This window comes from Blennius ocellaris (genome assembly GCF_963422515.1).
Source record: "Blennius ocellaris genome assembly, chromosome: 21".
Taxonomy (NCBI): domain Eukaryota; kingdom Metazoa; phylum Chordata; class Actinopteri; order Blenniiformes; family Blenniidae; genus Blennius; species Blennius ocellaris.
In genome coordinates this window covers 16,555,004-16,565,695 of record NC_137670.1, presented here as the reverse complement: position 1 = coordinate 16,565,695, position 10,692 = coordinate 16,555,004, and the positions used below count along the sequence as shown (strand labels likewise).

The 10,692-nt window shown below is 47.6% G+C and overlaps 1 protein-coding gene across 1 annotated transcript; it reads left to right on the top strand.

The window, feature by feature from the left end:
- The first annotated feature begins 2,149 nt into the window (after positions 1-2,149).
- LOC308145383 (zinc finger protein 281-like) lies at positions 2,150-10,483 on the top strand. The gene is made up of 7 exons (XM_080516798.1): positions 2,150-2,271; positions 4,181-4,690; positions 5,379-5,492; positions 5,785-5,908; positions 6,527-6,610; positions 6,687-6,805; positions 7,682-10,483. The coding sequence occupies exons 2-7, from the start codon at positions 4,253-4,255 to the stop codon at positions 9,311-9,313; spliced, it is 2,511 nt and encodes an 836-aa protein (XP_080372924.1). The 5' UTR covers positions 2,150-2,271; positions 4,181-4,252; the 3' UTR covers positions 9,314-10,483.
- The last annotated feature ends 209 nt before the right edge of the window (positions 10,484-10,692 follow it).

The window sequence follows — 10,692 nt, the reverse complement described above, 5'->3', positions numbered from 1 at the left end:
TTGAATTTGTCATTGTCCCACACCAATAACAGCTTCGTTACCTCGCAGTATTATTTAACAGTCTTTAGAGCAGCATGAAGCTGATGACAGGAGAGAAAGAAGGGAAGGTCCTCTCAGGCCTGCAGGAAATGAAGAGCTCCAAAATGGTTCTATATTTTGCTCTGTTTATTCACTCTTACTAGCTCGGACCAAACGATTAATGTTGGTTTTTATTTTATTTTGTTTGTTTTTTTTTTTATGAATAAGGACACAAAATGAATTGGACTGTGGTAACAAAGGGAAACAAAGTGTGACATCACATTAACTGCAAAATAAAGCACAAACTATTTACACCCTTTTTCTCAACGGTGCGAGTGACACCTCATCACAAGTTCACAACTCAATTTGTAATAATTTGTTTATTTGTAACAATAAGAAAAAGCATCGTAAACTCTCCTATTGAAAGTGGATGTTCTAACAAGTTGCATCTTTTAGCCACAGGTTGCAGCCACGTTGTGATTTGCTTGCGTCATGCACACACCTCCGCTTCCTCTATTCAATTCGACTCATTTTCATCTCCTCTTTTTCGCCCAGCCTTGTCACTGCTGACTGCACGGGCATATGTATATTTGTCAGGACTATAAACTTCTAGACTGTTCATGATCTCAATTTCGAGGGAATGGAAAAACTGTCCGAAAGCAGTGAGATAGAACTTTACAAACACTCGTCGTTACGAGGTTCACCGGCATGTCAAACGTTTGTAACGTATAGACTCCTCGGTAAAAAAACACATCAATACTGGAGAATTGTCAGATATTGAAGGTGGACTTCGTTGCACATTTTATGACATTGCTGCAGTCATAAAAGGTTGTCATTTGAACAGTAAATTGTGTGTGTCTGGTTAAAGTTTACTTCGCTACCATAAAACAAAATACTGTGATGTACTCACACACGCGAGAGGCATGAGTGCATTCAGCCAGGACCGACCGATGTAGTTTGTTCGCTGAAATGAATAACTGTGAAAACATAGATCATCACCTCACTAATTCAAAACAGATAAATCATTATTTTATTGCTCTAATTTTCCCTGAATCAAATTTCGGCTCATCTCATGAATACACGTCATAAAGCAGGTATAGCTAATCTTTAACAGAGAGCAGAATCATATTTAATTTAATTAAATAGAGATTAAAGTTGAGATAAATTGCAGTATTTTGTTGTCCTAAAACAGCAAGCACACAATAAACAGCCAAGAAGCAATCTAATTCTTTTTACAAGTCTTTGATGTTAAATATCAAATGGGGGGAAAAAAATACATCAGTGCAAAATGAAAAGCTCTCAACAAGCACAGTGCGAGCAGTCAAAACAACCAATTCCACTCAACCACAAATGGAGCGCCGCAGTATGAATTTAAGCCCACTCATCACACATTCACAAAGCTGTCTCTTTCTATCCAATATTTAAAAACAAGATACAGGAGAGGTTACACAACCCCTTTCACAACAACGAAGGTTAAGCAGGTAATAAAATGGAGCAGTCTGAACTTAATGACTGGATTAAACATGACATACTTTGTTTTTGGAGCACAACAAGATTACCTCTCAGAAAAGTATTGGCCTCGACGCTGGAGAAGCAGATTTGAGATTGTAAGTTTGCTGGTTGGAATCCCACAGGCAGTCAATACCACAGCCCCATGAGCAAGACCCCTGACCCCTTCAGCTCCCTGGGGTGCTGTAATGTGGCTGCACAACCAGATCCCAGAAATAGGTTGGGTAAAATGACTAAAAAAGGAATTTTCCAAAGTTTGTTCTTTTTCAAAAATTTGTTTTTACTATTAATTAGTTTATTAAAAGCAGTGAGTGTTTTATTTTATTTTATTTTATTTTATTTTATTTTATTTAGGTAGGCTCATTACTTTTTCTTAGAGGATCTATTTTGGAGTATTTCAAAAAGTAGCCACCTCAAAGCCAGAAGGTTGTGGGTTCAAATCCAGACGTGTGTGTGTGTGTGTGTCCAATCTTCCCTCACGCTCCAAAACCATGGATCTGAGTATATTTAGTGTGTGTGTGTGTGCGTGTGCGCGTGTTGCGCACGTGCGTGCGCGCGTGCGCGTGCAGCCTTCGCCTGTCTCCTCTCACGACCCGTCCTCTGCACCCACAATTCCCTGCGCCGGGACAAGATGGAAGAGAGCAGCGGCCGCCGGAGAACAATGTTTTGGCAATAAAAAACCCCGAAGCGAGCGAATACGGCGACGATACAGGCACGTTTGAAACCCACTGCGGTCATGTGTAGGTGAGTGGGCAGCGAAATTGGCGCTTATCGGCGCGCAGGGCGTCGGTCTTTGTCGAGATTTTTCCTGCGCCGGGCGCAGACGGGGGAGATGCGCCGCGGAGCAGCATCATTGTTTCTGTTGCACGGGCCGTAATGCGGGTTTTTCCATCGGTGGGGCAGCTAGCGGCTAACCAGCTAGCTCGTGGCTTGTCTGGATCGTTATAAACACAAGCTGCCTGGAAGGCGTCTGTTCGGTCCGGCCGCCGGATCCCGGAGGGGGACGTCGGGGCGTTCCGGGGCCGTGGCGGTTTGGCTGTTTCGGATGCGGCTCGTGTGTCCGGCGGTGCGCTTGTAATCGGAGCTAAAGTTAGCTATCAATAAATAGAGCGCCAGCGCAGCTCGCGGACAGATTTGATTTCACGGCGTCATCAAAGCTGGGCAATCGGAGAACGAGCCGCTGAGCTCCGGTTCAAAGAAGGAAACAAAAACACGATAAACATCTCCTTCTGGGTTGTTTTGGCTCCAGTCGCCACTCTGTTAATGTTTAACTTTACACATTTAATCTCCGCCGAGTGATGAAGGTTAATAGCATCAAACCGTGGATCCTGCTTTAGCATTAGCTAAGCTAAAACGTCCACAACGAATATCGCTGCAAAATAAAGGAGAAAAAAAAACCTCGGATATGCGATTATTTCTGGCTGTGCTGCGTTTCTTGTTGACGCGGGTTCATTTGAAAGGCAGATTGTGGGTTTTATTTGTGGTGAGGTGGGGACTTCTTGGAGGATTGTTTTGATTGAGGGACGCAGAGATGCAGTTGATTGTTTCGCGGCGAGCTAACGATGCTAACTAGCCGGCTAACTATTATGCATCACAAAAGCTGCTGCTGCTGCTCAATGCGGTGTCACGTAGCCAAATGGTCAGCTGGTCTAGACTAAACAATAAATTCTCACTCTGCTTGTTTTTCCTCGCCACTCGTTTCGAAACACGCCCCAAAGCCTGCTCTTCCAAAAATCACTGAAACACGTCTCCGCGGATTTGACCTAAATATCGTTTGTTTTAGACAAGTGTACTGAACCGATTAATCTGCCAATATTGCGCCCGACGCCCCCCTTCCCTCCCTCCTTCCCTTCCTTTTCGCATTCTCGATGTGCTATTAGCACCCCTCTAAACAAAAACAAAAAAAAGATACGGAGGGTTTGTTTGTCCAGGAAGCACCAAGAGTGCAGAAACAATAATATAGATGGTCTGGATACGAGGTGTTTTGAATTTGGCTGCAGTCCAAGTCACATGTGGCCTGAAATGTAGAAGAACACTCGAGGTGGATTGAATCTTGCAGATGTGACCTTTGGTGTTTCCCCACATTTTACCTTAAACCCTTGGATTTGAAGGGTTAATAAGGATGTTATTCATCCCAAACCTGTGTTTGGTGTCAAAACACATTATGTTGAATAACAGGTTATTGAACAGCTCTTGCTCTGTAGTGTAAACAAATAGTAAATACAATCTTTCAGTTTGCTGATCTCAGACTTTTTCAATTGATATTAAACAGAGGTCGATGAGATTGTTATGGACTGTATTTGGCATAGGGGAGTTTTTTTTCCATCTTTTTAGAAATGTGCAAGCTACTTTTGGATGAAGCCAGTCAGCTGTGGCTCATTTTATATCCCATAGTTTAAAAACCCTTTCTCGCCCCGTCCATGTGTAGAAATGTCCCTCCAGAAGATAGCTGAGGTCAAGTCTATGGTGTGTGCATGAATGGGTAAATGTTACTCAAATGTTTGTTTTTTTTGATGAATTTTAACTATTATAGGTGTGTTTTTGATGGATTCTCATTGGATGTCTCAAGCTGTCACTGTGGGCTGTTGTGTCTCTTTATAATACCTGTACTCAGCAGTACTTCACACAGTTTTCTGTCTGCTCTCTCTTTCAGGACATTCTCCCCCTGCATTCCTTTTTAGAATAAGAACCCTCCTTCTCCCCTGCACAAAGTCGAAACATCACCATGAGTATTATCCAAGACAAGATAGGCAATGAGTTTTTGCGCAACGGCGGCATGGATCCCAATTTTGCACCAGGTATGCTTATGTTCAGCCACCTGCCGCCCGTCACCAGCTTCACGCGGCTCACCTCCCAGTCCGTCATGGGCGAGCTTCCTCAGGAGATGATCCTGAAGAAAGAGCGCGACTCGCCGCCAGAGCACCAGGCCGCCAACACGGGGGGGTTCCTTCACAGCATGGGCATTAAACAGGAGCGGCTAAATGAACTGGACTACCGCATGCCCCTCTACGGCGGAGGAGTCGGGGTGAACTGTGCTGGAGGGGGCGCAGGGAAGAGTGGGACAGACATGCCAGACATGTCTTTTGGCAACCACCACCAAAATCACCAGAACATGCTTCTGCACGACCTCAGCCTCAGCAACGTCCGCTCGCTTGGAGAGCCGGTGAGATACGATTGTGCTTCAGCTTGAGCGTTTCTCATTTTCGTGTCCAGCAGCTGATGTTATGCTTAAATGCATTATGAATTTAAGGGATCAATTACAGTGCAGCTTAAAATGACACATTATAACAAAGGCTTTCATTCATGTTTCTTTTTCATATTTAGTGATAATGAACATTTGAACTTTCTGTGAGATTGGCGGTCGTAGCTCATACTGGTGGTGTGGTCCACTTCCAGATATGAGTTTCTCTCCATCTTACCATGAACTTAACACACTGAATTTTGCAAATACGGTGATTTCTTTTTTAGATGGCAACATTACTTTCTTTTATGACACGTCTGCGACGATCCAATCCTATGAATTTCAAAATTTGGAGGATTGGATTTAGCTTTATATAATTTCATACAGATGATTTGGTTGATCTGAATTTATGTTTGCTTTTTTAACTCTTTGATGCGTCCAGATAATTTGTCAAAATGAGTTGGTTCAGATATTAGTGTTTGAATCGAGGAGATGAATACGTAATAGTGACAGTTTGTGTTCTATTTTTCAGATCGCTTAATATACAGACTGATGGATTCTGTAAAGCCAATGCAAAGCAGACTGCCTGCATTAGTGGTCCAATGTGAATGTTTTCAAGAGGCTGCTGTTAATTTAAATTCTGACTCTGGATTATTGTGTTCGCCGTCAGATTCCTCAAAGAGCAGGCAAAGAGCCAAAAGAGTCCTCGGGGAGAAGAGGTCGCAGGAGCAATGGGGACGGGCAGGGAGGCAAAGCTCGACGGAAACGCAACGACGCCGCCAAGGTGGGTGTCTCCTGCTCTCCGCCGCCGGGTTCGCCTTGATTCGCTCACAACGTCGCCCAAGATTCTGTAGTCGCCGCGGATCGGGGCAGCGAGGCACACGCTGCTCTAGAAGTGTGTCTCCTTCCTGCAGTGTTAGTGTCCTCCCACGAGGACCCTCTCCAAAGAGTTCACGCTTCACGTCGCCGTAGCGCTGGCGAAGTCTGCGGCGACGAAAGCAGACACGCAGGATTCACCGTTCCTCTGCCGGCGTGTGCTCAGACCTCTCCTCTCCTCTCCTCTCCTCTCCTTGCAGGCCATGATGCTGGATCCAGATGGAGCCTGTCTGTCCCCCAACTCCAAACCACATATCTGTGAGCACTGTAACGCCGCCTTCCGCAGCTCCTACCACTTGCGTAGACACGTGCTCATACACACAGGTGAGAGACTTTCGCTGCCTCATGCGCCCGCCCGCGCGACGCCGTTGCCGCAGACTGATGAGTGATCCGGAAACACGCGGCACCAGACTGACTCGCAGAGCAAATCTGATGAGCGATTAAACGAGCAGACCCATGAATGTGGAATACGTTTGATGATGAATGTACACAACATTCTCCCTTTTCGCCACGACTGCATGCGACCTGATTTAAATCCAGACGCTCACTGGAGTCGGGGATGAGTCACAGATTACGCGCTCGCTTCCGGACGTCTGAGTCACGCTCTTTGCCGGGAATTCCTCCCGTTGTTTTTTTTTTTTTGAACTCAAGCCTTATAAACGATTCATTTTTTTTCCCGTGGCAATTATTTTTAATTAGTCTCAATGTTATGTTCTCGTTCGGTGGGAGAGATGTTTTGTACATTGGCAGACCCTCAGTGGACGAGGCAGGCTTGTCCTGGTATTTCCACTGCCGCCTCATCAGTGTTGTGTTTTAACCGTCAGACTGGCTCGCGTGCGAGTTCGACGCTCATTCGACGGACGACTGCGATCGCACAGTTACACAACACGCTGGTTTTTTAATTAATGTGGTGAGCGGATGGTTTTATTCTTGATCGCACAGGTGAGAGGCCTTTTCGGTGCAGTCAGTGTAACATGAGCTTCATTCAGAAGTACCTGCTCCAGCGGCACGAGAAGATCCACAGCGGTGAGTTTGCCGTCGGGGGGCGGGGGTTGTTTTTTTCTCGGGAGTGACACACTGACACTGTCGCCGCTGTCTGCAGGGGAGAAGCCTTTCAGCTGTGACCAGTGTAACATGCGCTTTATCCAGAAGTACCACATGGAGCGGCACAAGAGGACACACAGCGGCGAGAAGCCGTATCGCTGCGACACCTGCCAACAAGTGAGCACTTTTCACCCTCCGCTCTTCCTTGTTCTTTTTGTGCCGCCGTCTGTATCTCCCCTGAGCACATTATAAAGTCCTGGACCGGGGATTAGTCGTCTGGGGAAAAGACACGGTTTTTCTGCCTTTCGACTGAACAAACTTTAATGTCTGAGCTTCAGTAGATTCTAACATCTCAGCTTTAAATATATCCGACCTGCTCACAGCGACCCGCTGGTCAAAATGTTAGGATTTATCAGTGTTTGTTTTCATTGTTGTAATTCTAAATCAGGGGTGTCAAACTGATTTCAGTTGCGGGGCCACATCCACCCTCATCTGACCTCTGGAGGCCCAACAAGTCAAACGTAACATATTAAAACTGCAGATATGGACAAATGTTAAAGTCTTTCCTTCTTCTGATCCTTTTGTAACTGCAAGAATTTGCAAGTCTATTCTGAAATATACACATTAAAGTTAATCAGATATTATTATATTTGCAAAAAAAAAACCTCAGTCACCTGTATCTGGATATCGTATTTTTATTCGGGATTAAAACAATTTGTCATCATCTGGAAATTTGTTTGAGTTTACGTGTCTAAAGTAGCATTTCACATAAATTGGCCACCGTTATTGTGAAAGGTGTTGTGTTATGTGACCTCCACAGATTGCATTAATTAATTCTGACCAAGGGCGGTTTTGAATGTCATTTTTGCCAATCTAGTGTTTTTAGATCAGCCTCTGTCAGTTTTCATATTTATACTTAAAAAAAAAAAATCACATGGCGGCCGTATTAGATGCTCTGGCGGGCCGGTTCTGGCCCCCGGGCTGCATGTTTGACACCCCTGCTCTAAATCGACCACAAAAACAACCTGAGCCCCGCTCGTCTTTCTCTTTCAGTTCTTCTCGAGAACAGACCGGTTACTGAAGCACAAGCGGACGTGTGGAGAAGCCATAAAGAAGGGCCTCGACCCCAGCATGCTGGAGCTCAGCGAAGCAGAGCTAGGCCAGGGCAGCTATTCACTCACTCAGGGAAATTCTACCACCTCCGGACGCAAGAGGGGAAAGTCCAAAAACGGCGAGGGCGGCGAGCGCAAGAGGAAAAAGAACGCGTCCGCGGCGGCGGCGGCGGCCTCGTCCTCCAGCGGGCTGGCCGGCGAGCTGGGCCTCCAGGACTTTGGCATGGAGCACCCCTCGGGCTCTGACCCCATCATGCAGGGGCGAACCCCCAAACTGGTCTTTAAGAAAGCGGGCCGCAAGGGACTGGACAAAGGCCTCCTCTCCCTGGATGGCGGCGCCGACGGACAGAAACTGTTGGGCCAGAAGCCCGGGTCCATGGATCACGTGGAGGCTTCGGGCCTGGACAACATGGCGCTCCTCCAGGGGCCCGGGGGCAACAAGCAGGGCCCCGCCACCAGCAGCAACTACGACGATGCAATGCAGTTTGTGAAAAAGCGGCGCTACCTCCACGCAGTTAACAATGACTATGGCGCCAGCTCGCTGCACATGGCGTCCCAGGGCAATAGTGTAATCCAGGGCTCCCTGGGGCCGGAGCCCACGCTGGCCATGCTGGACTCCTCGCCGCTGGAGCTCAAGCACGACAAGTCGGGCATCCCAGAGGAGGTGCTGCAGAGCCTGCTAGACCACTATAGCCATAAGCCAGAAGGAACCCACCACCACGATGTGACTTTCGACCTGTCAGACCACCCCCACCACGTAGACCTGCAGCCGGCGGCCCCCGTCACCCCGGAGCTGGAGGACGACTCGCCAAACGGCGGCGACAAAACGGCGGTCATGCACGAATATTCAAAGTACCTCCTGCAGGCCCTGGAGCGCACCAGCCACAGCGGCCCCTTCCCCAGCCTGGGCGCCACGGGGCCGTTCCCCCTCCTGTCCAACAGCTCCAGCCCCACGGGCCCCCTGTTCGCCGACAAGCACGTGTACGCCACGTCGCCGCTGGACTGCGGCTACCCGCCGGCCGTCTCCTCCCCGCTGCCCATCGCCGCCCCTTCCTCCGCCTCGTCCTCGTCGTCCTCCAAGTCCCACTACGGCATGCTGGTGGGCTCGCCCTCGCAGGCGGGCTACCACCTGGGCCTGGAGCCGAGCGCCCACCAGCAGCTGACCCCGTCCCAGGAGCTGACGGAGCAGCTGGAGAAGCAGCACTCCCCCGGCGCCTTCAACCTACCTCCCCAGGACCTGACCGCGCAGGCGGAGGGCCCCAAGGGGCCGCAGCAGGCCAAGGCCGGCGGCGCCGCGCCCACCAACGGCTCCGCCTACCCCGACCTGTCCCCGCTGAACCCCCCGCCGAAGGAAACCACGTACCAGATCGAGAACTTCGCCCAAGCCTTCGGCTCCCAGTTCAAGTCCGGTCGGCGCACCCCTCTGAGCTACGGCGGCGATCCCGCGACAGAGGTCGACCACCGAATACGGACTCCAGTGTCAGAATTCTCAGGGTATACCAGTTTGTTAGCTGACGTCAGTGAGCCGGTGAGTACAGGATCAAAAACCCCGACAAGCCAAAGTTTCAGATAAGGGTCAAGCGAGGTGAATCCAGTCGGGGGCCGTGCTGTTACTGTCCATACGGCCCCCGCGCCCCATCCGAATTTTGTTCTTGTAGCAAAGTTTTGTTTTTTGAAACACTGCCATTAAATGTTGATACAAAATGACCAGGGAGGGTCTTCCATGGCCTCAAATGCAATTTTTTTTTTTTTGATATTCTCATTTTTATGTAGTTGCTTACTTTTGTTTAAGAATAGTGATTTTGATATGAACGTACCGTAGATTTAAATGTAATTTAAAAAAACATTTAGAGGGTAGCTATAAACTTGCTTGTTTATTTTTTTTTTTTCTTCCCCTTCCTTTTTTTCTGTACCTATGTGTTCTATCAATCATACCATTGTAAAGTAATAATGTTGATGATTTCAATAATAACATTTTGTGGCAGGGAAAGGCCCAGAATTCAAATGGCAAAAAAAAAAAAAAAGTATATATTGTCTGTTACAAGAAGCGTATAAACTCAGGAAAATAGGCAAAATTGTGTAATAAGACTTTGTATGATGAGATGCAATTAGCACAGTTTTTACAGGTGTACTTTGAGACTACAAAGCTTTGTTTTGGTGGGTTTTATTTTCTTTTCTTTCAAAAAAAAAAACTAAAAACAAAAAAAAAAAATGTCAGAACAAGAAATTACAATACACGATCCTGTCCGGTTTTTACTGTGTAGTTTTGCCGAGATTACGGTACTGTTGTGTCGATGTGAAGACACGCCCACATTTTCTTCTGCGAGCCACGACTTTGTAGAAATTGTAGCAGGTGCCGGAGCAGGACAGGACGTCACGGGGAGGGGGGGGGGGGGCGTCTCGCCCACACACACACACACACACACAAAACAAACCAGCCGCTACGTTGTCAGTATCCGTTGGCGAAAACCCCCCGCCGAGCCGCACGCCTCCACGTCAAAAAACGAACTGCGCCACGCGGCGTTCGGCTCGTCACGCCGTTGCTGAAGTCTTCGTTTTATTTTCTTTACTTTGGGAAACAAAACAAAAACCAAGTCACCACTTTTCTGCTTTCACTCCTTGCTGTTCCTCTGTGTGTCAACAGAATCAAACAAGCACTTTTTTGAAAACAAGTCATCATTGGAAAACGACAATAACCCATTCAATTTGCAGATGTGATACGTGATGATTATGTTAATGATTATTAATATTATTTTAAAGAGGAGAAAACTGTGAATGGGAGGGGTGGGTGGAGGGAGGGAGGGAGGGAGGGAGAGGGCCGGGCTATTTGATGAACTTTGATAGGAGTTGACTAGGCATGACCATGGGCATTTAAATGTATTTCGTTGCTTGTTCTCGGGGGGTAGACGACGGGGGGAGGGGTCGGGGGGGGGGAGGGATTGTTTTCTTACG